Source organism: Lepidochelys kempii, chromosome 11 (assembly GCF_965140285.1).
Source record: "Lepidochelys kempii isolate rLepKem1 chromosome 11, rLepKem1.hap1, whole genome shotgun sequence".
In the NCBI taxonomy this organism is placed as follows: domain Eukaryota; kingdom Metazoa; phylum Chordata; order Testudines; family Cheloniidae; genus Lepidochelys; species Lepidochelys kempii.
This window is the reverse complement of record NC_136390.1, coordinates 1,343,395-1,365,118: the sequence shown is the minus strand read 5'-3', so window position 1 is coordinate 1,365,118 and position 21,724 is coordinate 1,343,395. Positions and strand designations below refer to the sequence as shown.

The following is a 21,724-nucleotide window of genomic DNA, read 5'->3' as shown; positions in this document are numbered from 1 at the left end:
AGGGAGGGTGAGAGGCGGCGGGGGCGGGGCTACAGGGTTGTCCCCGACGGCGCTCCGTCGGGGGGCGGATGTGACGTCCTGCGCGGCTGCCGTTGGCTTCCGGGTGAGGCGCTGCCCGCTTCGCTTCCCCTCGGGACAGGTGAGCGCCGCCCTCGCGGCCTTCGGGGGGCAGGGCCCCTCTGGCCCCGCGCGGGGCACGGTCGGGATCCCCTGGCCAATGGGGGGGGGCGGGATCCCCTGGCCAATGGGGGGGCGGGGTCTCCTGGCCAATGGGGGGCGGGGCGGGGCGGGGTCTCCTGGCCGCCCCTGGCCAATGGGGGGCGGGGCGGGGTCTCCTGGCCGCCCCTGGCCAATGGGGGGCGGGGCGGGATCCCCTGGGTCCCCCTGGCCAATGGGGAGGGCGGGGTCCTCTGGGTCCCCCTGGCCAATGGGGGGAGGTGGGGTCCCCTGGGTCCCCCTGGCCAATGGGGGGCGGGGCGGGGTCCTCTGGGTCCCCCTGGCCAATGCGGGGTCCTCTGGGTCCCCCTGGCCAATGGGGGGGGCGGGGTCCCCTGGGTCCCCCTGGCCAATGGGGGGCGGGGCGGGGTCCCCTGGGTCCCCCTGGCCAATGGGGGGGGGCGGGGTCCCCTGGGTCCCCCTGGCCAATGCGGGATCCCCTGGGTCCCCCTGGCCAATGGGGGGGCGGGGTCCCCTGGGTCCCCCTGGCCAATGCGGGGTCCTCTGGGTCCCCCTGGCCAATGGGGGGGGCGGGGTCCCCTCGGTCCCCCTGGCCAATGGGGGGGGCGGGGTCCCCTGGGTCCCCCTGGCCAATGGGGGGGGGATCCTCCAGGCTCTGCTGGGCATTCAGGGCACAAGGTCCCCGTGGCCCGTCCTGGCCTGCGCTGACCCCTCTAGCCGCATTCTAACGCCTCATTGCCGCCTTCAGGAGATCGACAATCGTGCGTCAGACCCTCAGGAACCCGGAGATTGGCCCCCAAATTGCGACATTTAAACCCAGATTTAATTGTGTGTTTTCGGCCAGTCTCGTGGTGTTTGAAACCCCCCTCGCACCCCTTCCCAAGGTGCGTGTGTGGGGCAATTAGTGTCGCCCGCTCCCCCACACGGGCTGGATATGGCCACCGGACTCCTCGTTGTTTTTGTGGATATAGACTGACACGGCTCGCCCCGAAACCCAGCTGCAGGAGCTCTCACCCCCACATCTGCAGTCTCCTGCCCAGCACTTTATCCTGTCCCCCAGCCCCCCACCAGTTCTCTCCTCACCCAACCCCCCCTTCAGCACCCCTCAGTTCAGTCCCCCTCCCCCATTGCCTCCCACTACCCTTAGTTCACCCTCCTAGCACTCACCCCATCTGCCCAGAACCCCCTATCAATACAGCCCTTCCCCTCCCCGTCAGCCCTCCCCCTCCTCATGGCAGCTCCCAGCCTCACCTCTGCTCCTTAAGGTTCTTCACCCTCTCCAGACCTCAGGGAGGGGGGCAGGGCTGCAGTGGGGTCCCCTCTCCCACTTCCCAGGCTAGCAGGGGAGCAGCCGCCTGGGCTGACAGCCAAAGCCCCGCTCAGGCCCGGGGTGGCTGACAGGATTTCTAAATAAAATTAAGCCTCACTTTTAGAACTCTCATTTTTTTCTAGTTGATTCAATTGCTTATTTGAGGGTTGTGGAGGGGGCCCCCCCCAGATGAATTTTCTCTTCCCTGCTGGAGAGTCGGCTCCTGTCTCTCGTTAGCTTGACAGCTTTGTTTATCAGAGGTGTAAATAAATTCTCATTGTCTTTCAAAGTACTTTGTAATTAGCTGCCTGGTGGAGAAACCGCATTCCTTTGTCCAGGGCAGGTAACTCCTGTTTGACTGGAAAGAATCATCCTGCCATGTGAGCGTTCTCTTCCCCAAGAGTTGGCACGTCTGCGGTGGGGTCATGATGTGGTTGGTGCCTGGTGTCCGTGGCAGGCTCCCCAGGCACTCGGCGGTCACATGGCCGCAGTGATAGAACTTGGGACCTTTCGCTCCAAAGCCAGCAGCCCTGTCCTGGAGGGGAACCTCCATCGCCAAGAGCAGCACTGCGGGCTCTTTGCCCTGTGTCCCCCAGCTAATGAGCTCTCACCCCCACATCTGCAGTCTCCTGCCCAGCACTTTATCCTGTCCCCCAGCCCCCCACCAGTTCTCTCCTCACCCAACCCCCCCTTCAGTGCCCCTCAGTTCAGTCCCCCTCCCCCATTGCCTCCCACTACCCTCAGTTCACCCTCCCAGCACTCACCCCATCTGCCCAGAACCCCCATCAATACAGCCCTCCCCCCCATCAGCCCTCCCCCTCCTCACGGCAGCCCCCAGCCTTTTGTAGTGATAATCACCCATTTTTTCATGGTTTGTGTGTATAAAAACTTCTTCTGTACTTTCCACAGGATGCATCCGCTGAAGTGAGCTGTAGCTCACGAAAGCTCATGCTCAGATAAATTGGTTAGTCTCTAAGGTGCCACAAGTCCTCCTTTTCTTCCAGCTCATGGTGCGGCACAACTGCCCATCCCCTGCCAGGTCACGGGTGCCAAGTCACAGGGCACGGGAGCCTGTCGATGGCTCTCTCTGCCTCACTCTCATTCCTTCTTCAGACTCCTGCTGGAAACAATGCAGCCCCTCGAGGTCAGGTCTGTGTTTGAGGCTGCCCAGGACCCCACCTTCCTGCATGGACTCTCCCTCGTCAATGGTGTTTCAGAGGACGTGCGGTCCATAGACTCTAATGCCATAACGCAAGGTAGTGCATAAAAGCCAGTGAACTGGCTAGAGGGGTAGTGGAGCCAGCGGAGGGGCTTCCTGGGGGGAGGGTGGGAGAGTGTCCAGTGGGGGGATTTTGCTGCAGTCCAATACTAAGAGGTATCCCACTCTCTGGGGCTTGGTGGGGTGATGGGCTCTGGTTTGAGCTGCTTTACCCCAGTCAAGAGCCTTCAGCCTGAGGAGCGCAAAACACTTCACACGCACACTGAAACTAATCCTGTTTGGTGGGTCGGTATCATCCCTGTGTTACAGGTGGGGAAACTGAGGCACAGAGGTGCAGTAACTTGCCCAGGGCCATGCATAAAGTGAGTGGCAGAGTCAGGAACAGTCAAACTGACTCTTCACTGTTTGCTCTAGCCACACTTTGGAGTGATCTGTCTGTCCTGTAGCCCTCTGTCCCTCTCCAATGGAAGTGGCTTATCTTCCCTGAGCTCCTCTCCCTCTTTCAGAGAAGCTAGTGGTGGCCATTAGGGAGGAGAGAGCCCGAGGGGTCCCAGAGATATCGGACCGGATGTGCTGCTCAGCCTGCTCCCGGGTGTTTGACAGCAGGGAGGAGCAGGTAGGCAGCAGCCTCGGGGGTGGAGGCGGAGGGGTGGTGTGTTTTCCATTGCCTCCAGCAGGCAGTGTTGTGAGCGAGCAGGCAGCTGGGGAAGCCGGGTTGTGTGAAATGGGTATGTGAATGGCCGAAATGTGGACCATGGAGATCTGCAGTTGTGGCCTGGGTACGTGGAGATGCAGCCCAGAGACTACTGGTCCTGAAATGCAGTGCTCCATTTTGGGCTTACCCACTTGGCACAAGGTGGAGTATTTCACGCTGGGATTTGTAGTCTCCATCAGCCGCACCCACAGAACGAGGGAGGCTGCAATTGATTCTATTTTAAGCCAGTCAAGTGCATTCCTCAGGCCCCTGGTAAACTGCGGCTGCATCTCTCAGCTGGGCAGGGTCTGGGAGCTCTGGCATAGCCACATTACCAGCTTCCACACGCTGCAAAGCCCTGGGCCAGAAAGCTGGTGCCAAGGCCCTGCAACCCTGGGGGCAGGGTGGGAACTTGGCGCTAAGGGCATTAGCTAACCAAGTGACCATGACGTGCCAATAAAGCAAGGCAGCTTCTGCTGATTCCCAAGTCCCCGGCAGGCTGGCATCTGGCTGAGGGGACCTCCGCACTGTCCAGTCCCGGGGCATGGGTCGGTGCGCTTCCATTCATCCGACCTGGGGGATTATCAGTATGGGAGGCCCCTTCTCACTCCGTTTCCTTCCCAGACTGAGCATTACCGCCTGGACTGGCACCGCTTTAACCTGAAGCAGCGTTTGCTGGGGCGCCGGGCACTTGCAGCAGAGGAGTTTGAGGAGAAGACCTGTGCAGGTGAGGGGGGCAGACAGGAAGGGCTGCTGTCACGGGCTTGCTTGAGTTGGTGGAGCGCCGCACGAAGCAAGCACCCTTTGATTATCAGTTGGTATCCAACTCTAGGCGTCCCCTGCTCTGCAAATTCTGCAACATAGAACAATCTGTCGCTGGCTCAATCCAAAGGTGCGGCTGGGGTTAGGCCCCTGACCAGACTGGCTTTTGGGATCAGCTGGAGCAATCCTTCCTCCCCATCCTAGCTTCACCTGCAACTGGCCACTGGAGGAGGCAGCTGGCTGTTTTATCTTGGCTGCTGGGCCCTGACTGGGTTTTGCCCACTCCTGGCCTTTCTACCTGCTGGAGGATCAATTCTTGTTGCTTCCACTAGCAGCTGATCCTAGGGGTGGCCTTTCTGGGCAGCTCTTGGAGGTTTAAACTTGCTACTTTTTTCTCCCCAGAGAGCATGCCTCCTTTGGATGGAGAGGTGACAATGTGGCAGGGGCGTCACATGTCTGGTACACTCCATCACAGCAACTCTTCAGCAGGGCCCATAGGCAGCAGGAAGCCTCTCTGCTGGCACCTGACTGTGTGGAGAAGCTCTGAGCACCAGTCCCACTTATCTTCTCCCTAGTAGCTGCCTGCTTCCTGGATCCCTTTGTTTTCCTGCCCCATGTGGGAGGCTCCTCTGAGATGAGTTCAGGTCCTGTCAGGTCATGTCATACATTACCGCTATATAAATCCATAGTATGCCCACATCTTGAAGACTGCATGTAGATATGGTTGCCCCATCTCAAAAAAGATTTGCTAGAAGCTGGGAGTGGACAACAGGAAGGATCACTGGGTGATTCCCTGTTCTGTTCATTCCCTCTGGGGCACCTGGCCCTGGCCACTGTCGGCAGACAGGTTTCAGAGTCGCAGCCGTGTTAGTCTGTGTCTGCAAAAGAATAAGGGGCCACAAGTACTCCTGTTCTTTTTGTCGGCAGACAGGAGACTGGGCTAGACGGACCTTTGGTCTGACCCAGGCTGGCCGCTCTTCTGCTCTTTGTGGTGAGGTTTGTTCTAGTCCCTTCTCTGCCCCCTGGAGCTGGCTGCTCTGACCTGTCAAGTGGGACCAAGCCATAGTCGGGTATCTCAGTGAGGACTGTATGTTCTGCGGGTGCCTCCCTCCTCAAACACTCGCTCCCCCGACCCCAGGATCCTGCTGCACCCCAGAATGTGGTGCAGTCCTTCCACAGCATCTGCCTGGTTCGCTACCCCAGGAGCGTCAGGTGGGTCGTCTCCACACTGTTCACGTTGGCTGGGCTGTGAGAGGCCATCGCACGTGACCTAGAAGGCTGGGGGAAGGAGGGGGGGAGGGCAATGGATATTCGCGGGATCTCTAGGTCTCCAGGTGGGACGTGGAGGAGGTGGCTCTGTGATCCTAGTGGACTGGGAATTGTTCCCTCCTCTTCATTTTAGGACTCGTGCCTTCCTCGGGCACCTTAGCATCTGACAGCCCTGTCCCCCTCCTGCCCCGTTTGCAGGTGATGTCTCCAGCATCTCCGGGTCCGATTCTGACAACTCCGATTCGGGCAGCGAGACCGACCTGCTCCCTCCCCGAGGCCATGCAGACCCAGGGAGCGGCCAGCAGAGCCACCGCTCGGCTAAGGTTCTGTTCCGCAACTCCCAGGGCCAGCTGCTCTCCGCCTACCGCTGTGTGCTGGGCAGTAAGAAGGTAAGCAACGGCCCAGCAGTGCTGAGCCCCATCCCCGGTGACCTGCCAGAGGTCCTGGAGCAGGTCATGGTCCGGGATAGCCCTGACGGGCCAGCAAGCGGGGTTTGGCTGGGACCCCGACCCCTCTTTGCCCCCTATGATCCTGCGGGCAGCTGGACGCATGTGCAGGGGAGCCGGGCGCCAGCTCTGTCGGGATCTGGCTGTTCCATTGTACAAGTGGTCGGGGTTTAGCTGGAGCGGTGCTTGCCAGAGGATCCTTGCCCAAGTGCAGGGGGGTGGCCAGGCCCAGCTCATCCGGCAGGAACCAAGGCTTTAGTTGGTGCATGATGAGCCCTGTTCAGATGGGAGCTGCTGCTGCCATGATCACCTGTCTGGCCTCAGCAGGAAGGGGCGACCCCTGCCACGTGGGTCAGCCCCCAGACTGCCCCTTCCTTGACTGCCTGCAGAGCCCCTGGCTAATGGCTCCCAGCTGGCAAACCCCGCTGGGACATCGGCTCCAGCAGAGGGAGAGCCTGTGCCACCAGGCTGCTGACAGGAGGGTTTCCTTGTGCCAGGGTGGTGGTGAGCAGCAGGCGGAGCTGGTGGCATCTCTGCAGAGCCTGGGCGCAGGCACCTGTTGGGTTATCCTGATGACAGGCGGTGGACACTTTGCAGGAGCCGTCTTCAGGGGGTGAGTGTCCCAGTCTGGCCCTGAGCATGGGGCTGGGGCAGGGTCTGCTGCTCCAGTGGGCAGAATCCTGTGAGGGCCTTGGTGTGGGAAGGAGAGCTCTGTAGCTTGTGGGTGGTTTGGGGCTGTTTTCCCCTGGCAGAGGGGATCAGAGGGGACGTGGTGAGATGGGCCCTTGCCCCCTGTCTGCTTGTGGGGCTGGCCCAGAAGGCGTCTCTCCTCTCCCCAGGGACATGTGGCACTCCCAGAGCCTTCACGGGCCCGTAGCAGCAGCAGCTCCTGGGAGACCCTTCTTCTGCCCGTCTGTCCCCCGAAGCTGGCAGTGTGCTCTGGCTGGAAGAGGAGTGTTCATTTCCCTTCTGTATGGAGGCCCCAACAGGGGCAGGAGCTCACCCGGGTCCCAGAGTGAGTCAGTGCCGGAGCTGGGAAGAAAACCCAGGAGTCCTGACACCCACCCAGTGTGTGCCGCACAGACCCATGGCCAGGCCTGCCCTCATGGAGTGGGCTTAAGCCCTGTCCCCCCATGGCAACAAGGGTCTGGGTCCTGCTGCCCTGGCCCACTCTGCGGTTTCTCTCCCCAGGCCTGAGGTGCTGGATCACAAGACCTTCCATCGGTACACAGTGCGTGCCCGCCGCGGCACAGTGCAGGGAGTGCGCGATGCCCAGGGCCAGGCCTCCATGCCCAAATCGGCTGGTGCCTCGCTGCGGCGTTACAACGAGGCGGCTCTGCTCAAGGTAGGGGCGAGCGCACGGGCCCAGTTCAGGATTGGGCCCTCGGTGCTGGCCACGCCACTGTTCTGGGGCAGCCTCTGGGTGGGGGCTGCCTAGGCCATGAGCAGCCCCTCCAAGGCCTTGGCTGCAGGTGGCTCCGTGGGCAGAGGCTGGACAGGGTGTGTGCTATGGCTGGAGTGCCCGGGAGTGGGGATGGAGGGGGCGCGCGGGGCCTGGCAGGGAGGCTAGGACAGTGCCATGCTCCCCACTGGGATGCCACCCTGGGTTCCAGTCCCCCTGCTTAGGGGCTGGGGCATGAGAGAGGCGCCCCTGTGCTTGGGATGCCCTGCCTCCTACCCCAGGGCCAGGCCTTTGGGCTCCCTCCCCAGGCTTCTGGCAGTCCCTGAGAGAGGCATTTAGGGATAACGCCCCCCCCATCCCAGGATCCGAGGCCAGCCTGCCAGGCGCCCTGTCACATCTAGCTGAGTGCCCCTTATTGGCTGGCATCTGAACAGTCCAGGCGCTGCCCTGGCTCGGGGTGTCCGGCGCACAGTGGAAATGCAGACCCCTCTCTAGCTCCTCCTCCCGAGAGCGGAGACCTCATGGGCCCCTGCCCAGCCCGGGGGGACTGCTGCTGGCCCCTCAGACGGGCCCCATCGCTTAAACTCAGCCCCTGGCAGACCTCCACCGGCCGGGCGCTCTGGGGTCACGTCCCCGCACAGAATCCTACCCACCACTGCTCTTCACTTCACAGCTCGAGAAATGCCCAGATCTAGACCTAACCGATAATCCCTACACGCATCTCCCTGCCCCAGCTTCCTCCCCGCTGCAGCGTGCTCTGCAGGGCCCTGGTCCTCGGGGGTCCAGGATCTTCCTGCTGCAGAGCTTGGCTTGACTTCCAGGCCGGCGCCCTCTTTCCACCATGGCCCACTTGCTTTCTCGGTCCTTGGGTGGTCCCACCGCTGCCCCAGGCCCCCTGCTGCAAAGCCTGCCTGTCCCTGTCGTGCCAGATCTTCCTGGATCTCTCTCCAAAGCTTCTCCCCAGGAGTCCTTTAACCCTGCTTTGTCACCTCTGCCTCCGGGAAGTGCCCACTCTCCAACCAGCTGTGGCGAAAACCTGTGCCTTCAGCCAAGCCCCTTCGAGTACCCGTTAGGCATCAGAGCAGTCGTTAAGGTTAATGAGTCCCCATTGTCCCTAGGCTGGGGGGAGGGGCGGCCGGCAGGCAGCACACGGGGGATCCTGCAGCGAGCACCATACTGATGCCTTGATAATAGCAGAACCACTAAGCTGTGCGGCCACAACCTCTGAATCCCCGTCCCCCCCGCCCTGGCACCCCCCAGCTGCACAGGGCTGGCTGTGCTTGGCCATACCCCAGTCCAGAGGAGGGCTGGCAGGTGGGGCCCAGGAGCTAGCGGTGATCCCTCCCCTTCCACCCCCAGGACATCCAGGACCTGCTGGCCGGCTGGGCACAGCATCTGCAGGGAGCCCAGCGCATCTTCCTGCGTGCCCCCCGTGCCAACCGGGCACTGCTCTTCGGCGGCAGGAACCCCCCTCTGCACAAGGACGACCCCCGCGTCTACAACATCCCCTTCAGCACCCGCAGAGCCACCTTCAGGGAGGTGCTGCGGGTGCACGTGGCCCTGGCCACCCTGCAGGTGTATGGTGAATACTGGGGTGCGGGGACAGTGGTGCTGGGGGGCCAGGCGTGAGTGGTCTGCTTCCCTGCTGCCTGTTCCCCTGGCCACCAGGCTGGGATGGCATTGTTTCTAGACTCTGCCCAGGCCAGAGTAGCGGTGCCAAGCTGCCTACTTCAGAGGAATCCTCCTGGGTGGGGGGCAGTGGGTTCCTCCCCCAGGGATGGTGGTTGGCTGCGATGCCCCATCCCGCTCTGTCTGCAGCACCTGCCCTGCCCCACGCTCTGTGGAAGGGGGGTGGGCTGGCTCCCTGCTCTGCCCTCTGTCTGGGGATGGTCTCTGCGGGGCCCAGCTGGTGGCCCGCAGCCCCAAGGCTCCTGTCCCGCAGGGAAGGACACAGCAGTGGCGGATCTCGCTGGCTCCCCCCGGAAGGGCTGGAGGAAAGTGCCGTGTGTGCCGGTGGAAGAGCCCCAGCAGGGTGACGCCAGCAGTGAGTGAGGGGGAAGGGCACCGGCTGACTCCCACCCCCAGCGGTGTTTCCTGAATCGGGGAGGGAGGGTGCCCAGCACTGGACCTGCTCTTGTTTGTGCCCCAGCCTTGTGGTCCCCTTGGGACAGCAGGTTCCAGGCATCTGGGCACCCCGTAAGAGCACGGTGCCGCAGGGCACGGTCTGGGCGTGGGGGGCGCTCCTGGACTGCTCTGATCCAGGCACAGTCCTTCCCAGCGGGCCCTTCCCCCAACTCACCTGCAGAGAAGGGGTGGGGCCTGAGCGCACGGGCGGGCCCACCAGCCCCAATCCCACCTGTCTCCCCCAAAGCCCCGTCGGAGGAGGAGAGCCAGGCTGGGGAGCTGGAGACCGTGGAGGTGACGCTGAGCACGCTGCAGCTCCAGGAGTTTGAGGTGATGCCTAAGCGAAGCCGCAAGAGGAGGAAGAAGAAAAACAAAGTGGGGAGAGGTAAGAACGGGGGGTTCCCCTGGGACGGGCGCTGCTGGTGGCCCTGCCAGACCCACTCAAGGGCAAGGCCCTCGCGGCACAAGGGGCTAACATGGGTGTCCTTTGGTGTGTGTTGGGGGGGGTGCATGAGCAGGTGGAAGCTGCTGGCTTCCCTGCCTTTGCCTCTGGCGCTGGGGGCAGCTGGCACCTGGCCTTTGCTGGCAGGGGCTGGGGGAAGCTGCATGCCCCCGGGATGGGGGGAGGGTGTTGGCCCCGGACCGTGTTTATCCCTCTCCTGGTTGTTCCCGGAGCAGGGGCCTGCGCCGTGGGGCCAGGAGGCCACGAAGAGCCCGAGGGCTCAGCACCGCAGCCAGGAGCAGGGATGGTGGCGGAGCCCCAGGACGGGCCTGGGGCAGAGCCTGCTCCCTGGGAGAATGGAGGTAAGTCAGGCTGGGCCATGCTGCTGTCTCTGCCCTGCCCACGTGTGCCACGTCGGGGCTCTGTGGGCTCAGGCCGCTCCTCCCCTGCACCCCATTTGCCCTGTCAGACCCCTCCAGCTCACCCCTCCCATGTGCTGCTGTGTGCGAGCAGGGGCCGAGGGGGGCCAAAGAGGCAGATCAGCAGAGTGGTGGCCATACTGAGCGATCCGGATCGCCCAGTCTGCGCTGTAATATGGGCAGGTGGAAAGGCCCACCCCTAGGAGCGAGGCTGCAGGCCACACCGTGGAGTGGGGGCCTCTGGAAAGGACTCGGGGGTCAGTGGTAAATGGCTGAGCATGAGCTCCCAGGGTGGTGCTGTGGCGAAGGGCTAACGTGAGCCGTGGGGTGTGAACGGGGGATTTTACCTCTGTACACAGCCCTGGGGAGACCGCCCCTGGTCCTGCGTCCAGTTCTGGGCTCCACAGTTTAAGGAGGATGTTTGAAAAAACGGAGAGGTGCAGAGAAGCAGAGGTCTCTTGCACTGAGACCTGTGGGGAGCACCGTCTGCATCCCTTCTGGAGCGGTGGTGATCGCGGTGCGTCACTCCTTGCGGGAGAGCCCTGCGGGGGCTAACAGCTCCTCAGGCCAGCCGAGACAGGCAGAGCCAGAGCCAGACGAACGAAAAGCTGGTGCACCTCGCTAACCCTGCAGGTCGTTAACCATGGCATGTCCTCTCTGGCTGGCTTTGCATCTGGCCTGGTGCCATCCTGGCCCATGCTTTAGCCACAGCCTGGGGTGACAGGCCGGGGGCGCACTCTGGTGGATGCCGCACAGGGGTCAGACCCCTGTGCTGCTTGGGCTGGGGGGCCCCTGGGGCCGGCTCTGAGCTGCTCTGTCCTTCCCTGCCAGAAACGCTGCTGGGCCAGCTCCGTGACGCCCTGTTCACGGCCTGCAAGACGGGGGACGCGGGGACGCTGCGGCGCCTCCTGGGTGCGGCGGAGAGTGGGGCCCCCCCTGCGGGCAGTGAGGATGGTGCTGTGGGGCAGCCCCAAGGCCACCCTGGCAGGGTGCAGAGTGAGGGGTCAGAGCCCACCTGTGCGGCCCCTGGGCTCCTCTCGCTGCTCAGCGAGCCCATCGACGGGACCGGCTTCACCCTGCTGCACGTGGCGGCTGCGGCAGGGAAGGGGGCAGCCGTGCGACTGCTGCTGGAGGCTGGTGCCGATCCTGCGCTCAGGTACAGCGACCCCCTGAGGCCAGCGCTCTGGGCAGTCACCCCCCCTTCCCCCCAAGGCTGGCCCTGCCTGTGGGCCCGGGGGTCTGCAGCTTCCTTGTTCGCCCTTCAATGCCCGGTCTGGTCTGGTCCCGGGGGCCTGCGGGAAGGTGCCCTCCGCCTGCACCACTCCAGCCTCTGGGCCCCCCAGCCTGCTCCCTCTCCCCTGCCCCAGGACATCTAGCCAGCTGGGTGGGTGGGCTGGCCAGGGAGCAGGGCGGGGTGGGGTCCCCTTCCCAGTTCTCCCCAGGGCCTGGCTGGCTCGTGGGGCTGCCCGTCCTGCAGGGGCTGGGGGAGGGCAGCCTGCCAAAGGGAAGCAGCAAGCCCTGGCCTATCCCGGCCCTGAGCCGCTCTCTGCTTGGCTCCCAGGGACTGGCAGGAGCGACCTCCGTATTGCGTCTCTGCCGACAAGTCGACACGCAACGTCTTCCGCAGGTTCATGGTGGATCACCCAGCCAAGTACGACTACAGGCGGGCCAAGGTGGGTGCCTCCCGCTGCCCTTCAGCCCTGAGATCCCTCCCTGGCGCCCTCGGACAGCTGGGGGAGCTCAAATCCTCCCACCCCGGGGTGCCTGAGCCCTCCCTGGGGAGCACCAATCCAGCTCCAGGCTGCTGGCCCCCTCCCCCACGCTGGGGGGCCCTGCCCCTAGGCTGCACCTGCCCCGCTCTGAGTTGGGGTGGGGGGTAGCCGTGTGAGGAGCCAGGAGGGGCTGTAGTGTTAAGGCCCCTGTGTACAATCGAGGAACCCAACCCCCGGCCCACCGCGAGCCAGCTGTGGGGGCTGTCCGCAGAGCCGGGCCGGGGAGCCAGGACCCCCCCCGGCTGACGGAGCTCGTCCTCCCCAGGTGCCCGGGCCCCTGACGGCGGAGATGGAGGCCGGGCGGCTGGAGAAGCAGCGGGCACAGAAAGCACAGCGGAAGCAGCGGGTGCAGGAGGAGGAGGAGAAGCGGCGCTTTGCGGCCCTGCCAGACCGGGAGAAGGTGAGGCCTGGGGGGCCCAGACACCCCGACCCCCATGGGGGGCTCCCTGCCCTGGCTCTCAGGGGCTGCTCAGGCCGGGGGGCAGGGCTCACCCCACTCACTGGGGCTCTGGCTCTCTGCTCCTCAGAGGGCCCTCGCTGCCGAGCGGAGACTGGCTGCCCAGCTGTCGGACACGGGCGCGGCTCTCGCCAACACCAGGTAACAGGCACTGAACCTGCTGCGGGCCCGGGGGGGCAGCGGGGAGGCCCTGTTCCCCTGTGGGGCTGGCAGCTCCCCTGTCCAGTTGCTGGCAGGGAGCAGGCCTGGCCCCAGACGCTGGCCCATGCCGTACCTTCTGGTTTGTGTAGGCGCTGCTGGCAGTGTGGCGAGTCCCTGCTGGGCCGGATCCCCTTCCACTACCTCGACTCCTCCTTCTGCTCCACGGGCTGCCTGCAGGCTCATCGCCGGGGCCGCGCCGGCCCCACCTAGCGCCCGCGCCGCCGGGAAGGCAGGCAGCTGCCGAGCGCAATGGGGGTTGTGTGGAAATGGACAGTCGCCTGCCAGGTGCTGGGGGGAGGCGCTGGGAGCTCCCGGGGGGCTGAGCCCGAGTGTAAATCCCTGTCGCACCTCAAGGCCTCCTTCCCAGCACGGGGGGCAGCCCCCTGCCCCTGCCTCAAGGGGAAGGGGATCATGGCGCAGGATGGGTTGGGTGGGGGGCGAGCACCGACCCCTGGGCAGGAGCGTCACCGGAACACGGGGTCAGGGTCCTGTTTTGGGGCAGGGGGTGCTGAAGGGGCAGCGTGGCTGGTGGATCGATGGAGGAGGGACTAGACGGCTCAACGCTGGTGCTGTGCCATCCACCTGAGTGTGCCCCACAAGCTGGGCTGAGGGTGGTTAATGACGGGCAGCTTGGCTCAGGGCAGCAGCCCCTTGCCTTGGGGGGAGCTCCCTGCAGCACCCTGGGCCCTGCCCGGCACCCATGAATCCTCCCCTTTACCCAGGGGCTGAGCTGGCTGGCCCGGGGTAGCCCAAGCGGTGACTGACTCAGGCCGCTGCCCCTAAAGCTCAGCCCAGCACACGCCTGCCCTTGCTGCTGGATCTGGGGAAGGGGGGGGAAGGTGATATAGCCCCCGCACTGCTTCCCCCTTGCCCTGCAGAGGTGGGGGAGGAACCTCCCCCCCCCCCCCCCCAGTGCCCAAGGTCCTAGTCACCCCCTGGGTGCTGGGGGCCATGTTGCGGACGGGTGCCCGGTTTTTCCCCAGGGTGCAGTACCTTGACCCCAGTACCCTGAGCAAGCCCCCAATGGCCCTTGAGTGCCCCCCGGGGCTCTGAACCCGGGCTCTGGCTCAGGGTGGCTCGGCTGGTGCCCCCGTGGTCACTCAGAGCTGTTCACGGCCCGTGAGGTTTGCGGTGAACCACCCTGGGGCGGGCACGGTGCCAGGGTGACAGAACACGCCGGACACGGTAGGGAGGGCACGAGATTTTCTTTGCTTTACCAGGTAATAAAATGTAACCCTTGGTGCCCAGCCTGGGGGGCGAGTCGGCAGGCGGGAAACCAGCGCCGCAGGAGTAGCCCCCGCGGCACGTGGCCGCAACACACCCCGCACTGGGCAATAAAGGGCAAGCCAAAGCCGCAGGCAGTGAACGCTGTGTCTCCATTCTGCGGGGCACGGGGGGCCCTCGGCTCGTCCTGCTGCAGGCAGCTGGGCCGGGCGCCTGCCGGGCCCCAGGGGCGGCACTTGGGGTCTTCCACTGGTGGGGGGACAGACTCTGCCCGCTGGGGGCTGGCCCAGCTGTGGGGGGCCATGATGAGGTTCTGGGCAGCCCTGCCCCAGCCAGTACCTGCTATTTCACCAGGAGCAACGCTGCCCCCCGCCTCTGCGGCTGCAAGGGGCCCCCAGGCCCTGCCCTCTGCACAGCTGGGCCAGGGTGAGCCCTCTGGGGCCCAGGAGACACTGCGGGGGGCGCGTTAGGGAGTCAGCAGCTTGGCCCCAGTCCCGGGGCTGGCGGTCCGGTTGAGCAGGGGCCGGTCCAGGAACAGCAGGAAGGGCCTGGGGGGGGCCCCCTCCAGCTCCAGCAGGGTGATGTTGTTGGGGGCCGAAGCGTGCAGCAGGGAGCCGGGCACGAAGAGCGTCTGCTGGGGCCCCTGTGCCGGCCAGTACCGGCCCAGGTTGAAGCCATTTATCCAGAGCTGGCCCTGGAGGGGCAGAGAGAGGACCTGAGTGTGTGTGTGTGGGGGGGGCATTCTCAGCCTGGCACACTGCCGCCCCTGCCCACTGTCGCCCCGCACCCTGCCTGCCCACTGCCTCCACCCTACACACCCACCCGGTGCCCTCTCCCCTGACCCCCACCCCCAAGCAGTGGGCAGTGAGCAGCTGTTCCATCGCAGCCAGGCCCCAAGCTGGCCCCCCGCCTCCAGCCGGCTCCCCTGCCCCCAGCTCTCCCTCTGCCTCGGTACCTTGCTCCAGCCTGGGAACTTCACGAAGGTGTCCCAGGCGATGCCAGGGGTCTGGAAGGTCCCCGTATAGAGAGCCGGCCGCAGCGTGGCCCTGCTCCCCTCAGCCTGGGGGGTGGGCAGGGGCCAGCCTCGCGCCACGGCCGCGTCCACGTCCAGGGGGTAAATCAGCCAGTCGCTGAGCAGAGCCGAGTCCAGGGAGAGATTCCGGAGCAGGCCCTGCCAACACGGGGACGGGAGACCGGTGGGGAGGAGCAACGTCCCGGGCACTGACGGCTCCGCCCGCGGGCTCCCCACACAGGGCGAACCCTGCTCCTTCCGCCTGGGGAGGCTGCCCAGCCCCTCCCCTATGTCCGCAGGGACAGCAGGCATTGAGGGTGCCCGGCCCAGCGGGCACCTGGCAGCAGCGCGCCCACCTCCCGCCCCTCACCTTGAAGTCGCTGGTGTTCACACCAAAGTTGATCCTGCCCATGTTCTCCACCAGCAGGTCCAGCGTGGCACCAGCCTGGCCCGTGAGGTTCAGTGTTGTCTGCCCGTCGCGCTCCAGCCTCCCCTGGTACTCCTGGCGCCAGGCAGGCATGGGGAACTCGGTCAGCGCCAGCCTCCCCTCCCCAGAGGCCCCTTGGTGCCAGGCCTTCCAGGTCCGGTCTGGGCGCCCCCACTCCCTGCACACACCGGGACAGGCAAGCGACCAGATGGACTCTCCCCAGCGGGGGGCAGGCGGAACCAGCTCCCAGGTCTCCCTCCCATATGGATACCCCGGGGGGGTGAACGCCAAAGCAAACCCCCCACAGATCCGCCCCCACAGCAGAGACGGGGACCAGGGCAAAGGCCCACAGACAAGCAAGCGCCGCAGAAGTGCCCAGAAGCAAGGACCCCTGCACTGTCTCCAGCACTGCCAGCCCCTCTGCCCCATGGGCACTAACCCCCCTTCTGCTGCAGAGAGAGGGGCTGGGCATTGCCCCACAGAGCTCAGGGCCCCGGAGTGGGCCAGTACGCACCCCGTCGAGCAGCACGTAGGCGCGGTCGCAGACGCTGTTGGGAGGGGAGCTCAGAGGGGCTGGATCCCAGACGTCCCGGGGCAGGCGAGTCCGGTAGAGGACGAAGCCGTGAGCCTGCAGCAGAGTGGAGGGTGAGAGCCCCGTGGGAGCAGGGGGCTGAGGCGCTGCCCATGGGAAACCCTCCCCAGGGCCTCCCGGCTGCAGCAGGCCCAGCTCCTTCCTTCCCAGGTAGAGCCTTGGCAGAGGCGAGGAGTCTGGCGCCAGGACCCCGTGCCCACCCCTGCCCCCTCACCTGCTTCACGGCCTCGAAGGTGAGGGGGAACCGGCTCCGGATGGGCCCGCTGGGGCACAGCACGTCCAGCAGCTCCAGCACCTCGCCCTGCTGCAAAAGAGGAGAGAGGCTGGGTGGGTGGCCGGCCGCCTCCTGGGGCCGGGCGGGGGGAGCTCCCAGGGCAGCCACTCACCTTCCGCAGGGGCACGGAGCCGTAGGCGTACTTGGGGGTGGCGGGCGGCATCGGACCCTCAGGCAGGGGCTGGAACTGAACAGCAAACCCCCATTAGGAGCCGGCCAGGCTGGGTCAGGGGCACGGTGCCCCCTCCTGATGCCATGGAAGTGGGGCAGGGGACCGGAGCCATCAACCCAGGGGGCGCGCCGGGGGCGCCCCTCTTCCTCCGCCCTGCGAGCCGCCCTCGCCCCCAGCTGTCCCCGCGGAGAGCAGGGCGTTACGGTGTGGGCAGGACAGAGCCCTGCCCCAGACACAGGCAGCCGCACCGGCTTTGTGCTGTGCCTGGGGCTGGTTCCCCGCCGGCCCGCTGGGCTCGGTACCTTGCTGATGACTGTCCGGATGGCAAACAGCTTCTCGGTGGGGTCGCCGGCCTCCGAGAGCGGCGCATCGTAGTCGTAGCTGGTGGTGACTGGCTTGTATTGGCCCTTGTAGTCGGCACCTGGCCAAGGCAGGCGCAGTGAGCCACGGCTGGGCCCCAACGGTGCCCCTTCCTGGGCCCTGCCGTGGCTCTGCCCTGCCGTGGCTCTTCTTGCCGTGGCCCTGCCTGGGCCCCCCACTGGCTCGGAGCCTGGCAAGCCGAGGGAGACAGGGGCAAGGGCCAGGGGCCGCTGATGGGAACGGGGCCTGGCCCGTGGCACGGAAACCGCACGGACTGTGGCCTGGCACGTTACTGGAGGATGAGGGCCAGTGCCGGCATGGGCTACAGGGCAGAGAAGGGGCTCGCTGCACCAGGCCCCAGTAGGATGGGCCAATGCCTAGGTACCACAGCCCTGCAGGGACCCGCCAGGCAGCCGCTGTGACGAAGCGGGACTGTTCTTAATATTTCCTCTGAATATGGTGGGGTGCCTCAGTTTCCCCTATGCATTTCTTACGTCTCTAGGGGTGGGATAAGGGGGTGTAATTGTTGCAGAGCAAAGGGCCAGGGTCCATAAATGGCTGACACTCTGTCTCCTGGCCACTGATGCCCTGGGCCCTTCCCCCTGCAAGGTGAGAGCTAAAGGGCTGGAGAACAAAGGAATCCGGTGACCTCCTGGCCCGGGAAAGGGACAAAGCCCAGAGGAGGAGGGGCTGGAGGGGGTTTTCAGTTTGGGGCTGGCTGGGACATGGAGTGAAGGGCAGACGGGGTTGTCTGGCTCACTGCCCCCCAAAACGGACCCAGCTGAGGGGTCCTGTTCTCTGCAGCTACAAGCTCTGTGTTAGACCATGTTCCTGTCGTCTAATAAACCTTCTGTGTTACTGGCTGGCGGAGAGTCCCGTCTGATTGCGGAGTTGGGGGGCAGGACCCTCTGGCTTCCCCAGGACCCCGCCTGGGCGGACTCGCTGTGGGAAGCGCACGGAGGGGCAGAGGAGGCTGAATGCTCCGAGGTCGGACCCAGGAAGGTGGAGCCGGGTGAGCTGTGTGTCCTGCAGACAGGCTGCTCACAGAAAGGAGACTTCCCCAGAGTCCTGCCTGGCTTCGTAGGGAGCAGTTCCAGAGCATGGCCCGGGGATGCCGGGACAGCCCCCCCAGCCCTGTGCCCTCCCTGGCTCCTCTGCTCCCCAGGGGCGGGGGCGGGGGGGACTCACCGCTCCAGTAGCCGAAGTTGGTGCCTCCCTGGAACATGTACCTACGTGATAACCCAGAGGGGGCCATCAGCGCCCAGCGTGGCCCCAGCAGCTAGCCCAGACAGGCCTGAGGGCTGGGCAGCCACCCTCCCTTCAGCTACCCCCCATCACCTCCCTCCTTCCTGACCCCCCAGTTCCCAAAGAGGGACCCAGCCCCACCATGGGCTGGAAATCACCAAATGCAGCCAGTCGTGTAAACCGGCTACTGCCCAAGGGAAAGGGCCAGAGCCCCTGGGGAGCATGGGACAGAGAGAGACCCCGGGAGGGGGGACAGGGACCGAGAGAGACCCGGGGGGAGGGGAGGCAGGAAGGAGAGGGCAGGTTGCATTGACCCAGGGCTGCACTGGGGCCTCCTGCCTGGAGCAGGGAAGGGGAAGCCCCTGGGGCCCTTTGCTACCAGTCCCCATGCAGGGAGTGCAGCGTGGCCCAGAATCGTGCCAGGGCCACGGCACCGACCTGCATGGCAGGGCTGGCACCTGGCTCAGCCCAGGGACCCCTGGGTGCTGGGGGTGGCGCGGAGACGGGGAACCAGGGACAAAGGAACTGGCCGCACGGGGCTCCCTGGGGCAGGGCCAGCCGCACCCCACTGCCGAGGGCGGCTCCTGCGGGGCTGGCCAGACCCTAGCAGAGGATGGCCCTGGCCCTCCAGCACGGCAGCACCAATCCCTCTCCCTCCCGCACGACACAGCCCTGGGGCCGGACCCGGCAGAACCTCCCCAGGCAGCCTGGGGCAGAGGAACCCCCGGGCCTTGGGGGCCTGGCGCCCGCTGGGATCCGGCAGCAGGCGCCCCATGGCCAGGGGTTCCTCTGCCCCGCCCAGGCCACCCCCCCGGCCCGGCCCCCCCCCGCGGCCGGACAGTCACATGTTGACGTTGGCTCCCAGCTGCAGCATGTCCTGGAGACCCTGAGCCACCTGCGCGGGGCTGCTGCTGGCATGCGGCTCTCCCCAGTAGTCCAGCCAGCCCGTGTAGTACTCCGAGTTCACCTGGGGCAGACGGGCCGTTACCCACAGCCCCGGCAGCCAGCCAGGGCCCCCCAAGCCCCCAGCTCCCAGCAGCCACCAGAGGGAGTCGCTCCAGGCACCGGGCAGCCCCCCCACTCCCCGCCCCCCAGCACTGAGCCTGCAGGAGTCGCTTCTGAGACAAGGGAGTCCAGAGCCCCCTGCCCAGGCCCCCTGTGCCCCACAGAGCCCCCCCATGCCCCAGAGCGACATCCCCCAGAGCCCTTCTGAGCACAGAGCTCCTGCCACAACCAACCCCCAACTCCTACAACCCACAAAGGCCGAGGCAGCACCCGCCCCCCATGCCCACGGGGCCCACTCTCACCAGAGGTCCCTTGGGTTCATAGAGTCGCTGAGGGGCAAACGCGGCTGTGACATTGGGGCCTGGGGGACAGAAGGGGGCAGGTCAGTGCAGGGCTCTAGGCCCCCATCGGGCTTGTCTGCCAGCCCCCCTCCCTTATACCCCCCGCCGTCCTGCCCCCATCCGAGCCAGCTCCCCCCGCCGTCCTGCCCCCATCCGAGCCAGCTCCCCCTGCCGTCCTGCCCCCCATCTGAACCAGCTCCTCCTGTTGTCCTGCCCCCCATCTGAACCAGCTCCCCCTGTTGTCCTGCCCCCATCCGAGCCAGCTCCCCCTGCCATCCTGCCCCATCTGAGCCAGCTCCCCCCGCCGTCCTGCCCCCCATCCGAACCAGCTCCCCCTGCCGTCCTGCCCCCCATCCGAGCCAGCTCCCCCTGCCGTCCTGCCCCCCATCCGAGCCAGCTCCCCGCACCGTCCTGCCCCGTCTGAGCCAGCTCCCCGCACCGTCCTGCCCCCCATCCGAACCAGCTCCCCCTGCCGTCCTGCCCCCCATCCGAACCAGCTCCCCCTGCCGTCCTGCCCCCCATCTGAACCAGCTCCTCCTGTTGTCCTGCCCCCCATCTGAACCAGCTCCCCCTGTTGTCCTGCCCCCATCCGAGCCAGCTCCCCCTGCCATCCTGCCCCATCTGAGCCAGCTCCCCCCGCCGTCCTGCCCCCCATCCGAACCAGCTCCCCCTGCCGTCCTGCCCCCCATCCGAGCCAGCTCCCCCTGCCGTCCTGCCCCCCATCCGAGCCAGCTCCCCGCACCGTCCTGCCCCATCTGAGCCAGCTCCCCGCACCGTCCTGCCCCCCATCCGAACCAGCTCCCCCTGCCGTCCTGCCCCCCATCCGAACCAGCTCCCCCTGCCGTCCTGCCCCCCATCCGAACCAGCTCCCCCTGCCGTCCTGCCCGCATCCGAACCAGCTCCCCCTGCCGTCCTGCCCCCGTCTGAGGCAGCCCCTCCACTGTCCTGCCCCCCGTCCAAGCCAGTCCCCCACCGTCCTGCCCCCACCCCCGCCCAGGGGCACCTGGCCCGAAGTCCACGGTGGCGTAGAGCCCCTGCAGGGTGCCGCAGCGCAGCTCGGGGGCGCTGTTGCCGTCGGTGGTGAAGAGCAGCACGTCGGGCCCCAGCCGGGCGCGGAAGGCGGCCAGTAGGTGACGCAGGTAGTCGTAGTCGCAGGCGGAGTAGCTCCCATATTCGTTCTCCACCTGCGGGGCCGGGCAGCCGTGAGGGGGGGGGGGGCGCTGCGGGACCCTGGCCTCCCCCCACTCCCCCCCCGCTGTGCCTGCTGTCAGAAAGGGTCGCTACCTACTTGGCAGAGTGACCCCCCCAGAGCAACACGAGAGAAAGGGAACAAAGAAAAGGGACCAGGAGGGGTGGGGGCTAGTTGAGGAGCCCACCCTCCTTGCTAAATGGGTAGTGGGACAAGGCCTGTGCCCATGGGCAGGGGCAGTTCAGCGAGGAAAGCAGGATCAGGCCCAGACAAGCAGGCAGGCAACAGATAAAGAGATTGGAAAACAGGTTAGGAGCCCTGAGGGGCATAGTGGCAGGAGTAAGGGAAGGAGTAAGTCAGTCCAGGCATGGGGATTTCAGATCCCTGGGACAATACTGGGAATGGTGAAATCTGAGTTGATGAAGGTGTCATTTTGGGAGATAAACAAGTGATGTAAGGACAGAGAGTGAGAAGTTAACTATGCAGAGGCTGGAGGGAACGGAACAGCTGAAAGATGGGAAGTGTTACAGAAAGAGAATTCTTGGTTTCTTTGCAGCGATTCTGAAGGAAAAATGGGCCCTTTTCCAAAGAAATGTCTGTAAATAATCCAGGCACAGAGACAATCTGATTTAAATAATTGGACTATCGACAATTTAGTCAAATTCGCTAAAAGAAGAAGGGGTTTCTATTGGAATTTACCTGCCCCCAAGTGTATAAGAGGCGGCACAGCTGTGTGAGAATTAAAGCAGTGTAAGGGCTGCTAAGGAAAAAACGACTGTAGGTACATATCGGGGGGGGGGGGTAAATATATTGTGTAAACGTGTATTTTACAACATTCCTGGTTTGTAAAACCCTGTTTTGTAGGTTTAAGACGAATTGGCTTTTTGTTTGTTTCTTTGTTTGTTTTAAGTAATACCACTAAAAATCCATTTGAATCTTTCACTCAAAGCTGCAAAACTGAGGGAGGCTTTTTGCCAGACACAGGTAACTAGTGGTGTTTGGCTTTGGTAGTTAGCATTTAACCCTTAAGATACCCCAGTGCTTTATAAAGTTCAATATTTTTTTATAGACCAAAGTCGGGGCTGTAGTAAGGGGCAGCCAGAACCGGGAGAAGGGAGAGAGATTCTAACTTTTTCTTGTTAACGAACAGACGGTGCCCTCTGGAGTGACAGCAGAGGTGAGGTGCACAA

General features: G+C 64.9%; 2 protein-coding genes across 6 annotated transcripts in view; one reads left to right on the top strand and one right to left on the bottom strand.

Annotated features, from left to right (window-relative positions):
- Positions 1-41: 41 nt before the first annotated feature.
- Positions 42-14,050, top strand: ANKZF1 (ankyrin repeat and zinc finger peptidyl tRNA hydrolase 1). Of its 2 annotated transcripts, XM_073304849.2 has the most exons (16): positions 42-139; positions 2,600-2,742; positions 3,212-3,321; positions 4,024-4,126; positions 5,629-5,819; positions 6,374-6,489; positions 7,068-7,221; positions 8,638-8,860; positions 9,221-9,322; positions 9,650-9,787; positions 10,081-10,206; positions 11,095-11,419; positions 11,825-11,936; positions 12,301-12,435; positions 12,563-12,633; positions 12,783-14,050. In XM_073304849.2, exons 2-16 carry the CDS (start codon positions 2,616-2,618, stop codon positions 12,901-12,903), a joined length of 2,154 nt encoding a protein of 717 aa, XP_073160950.2. In that variant the 5' UTR covers positions 42-139; positions 2,600-2,615; the 3' UTR covers positions 12,904-14,050. The 2 variants fall into 2 exon arrangements, with proteins under 2 accessions (XP_073160950.2, XP_073160951.2); XM_073304850.2 differs by lacking the exon at positions 9,221-9,322.
- The window catches only part of GLB1L (galactosidase beta 1 like), a 20,843-nt gene continuing 13,002 nt past the window's right edge, over positions 13,884-21,724 (bottom strand). For 2 of the 4 annotated variants that reach the window (XM_073304844.2, XM_073304845.2), the window contains 10 exons: positions 20,349-20,529; positions 19,307-19,365; positions 18,845-18,966; positions 17,943-17,983; positions 16,697-16,815; positions 16,335-16,409; positions 16,163-16,252; positions 15,871-15,984; positions 15,300-15,431; positions 13,884-15,088 (listed from right to left, as the gene is read on the bottom strand). In XM_073304844.2, the coding sequence (XP_073160945.2) occupies positions 14,384-15,088; positions 15,300-15,431; positions 15,871-15,984; positions 16,163-16,252; positions 16,335-16,409; positions 16,697-16,815; positions 17,943-17,983; positions 18,845-18,966; positions 19,307-19,365; positions 20,349-20,529 (1,638 nt within the window). In that variant the 3' untranslated portion in view covers positions 13,884-14,383. Of the gene's footprint in view, positions 15,089-15,299; positions 15,535-15,870; positions 15,985-16,162; positions 16,253-16,334; positions 16,410-16,696; positions 16,816-17,942; positions 17,984-18,844; positions 18,967-19,306; positions 19,366-20,348; positions 20,530-21,724 lie in introns of all 4 variants that reach the window. The other 2 variants (XM_073304846.2, XM_073304847.2) reach the window with 2 other exon arrangements.

Bases quoted from the DNA above. Each gene is read 5' to 3' on its own strand.
- ANKZF1 (XM_073304849.2), top strand. From the start codon at position 2,616: ATGCAGCCCCTCGAGGTCAGGTCTGTGTTTGAGGCTGCCCAGGACCCC. The intron at 4,127-5,628 runs GTGAGGGGGGCA...CCCCGTTTGCAG, and splicing joins TGAGGAGAAGACCTGTGCAG to GTGATGTCTCCAGCATCTCC. The intron at 12,436-12,562 runs GTGAGGCCTGGG...TCTGCTCCTCAG, and splicing joins CCCTGCCAGACCGGGAGAAG to AGGGCCCTCGCTGCCGAGCG.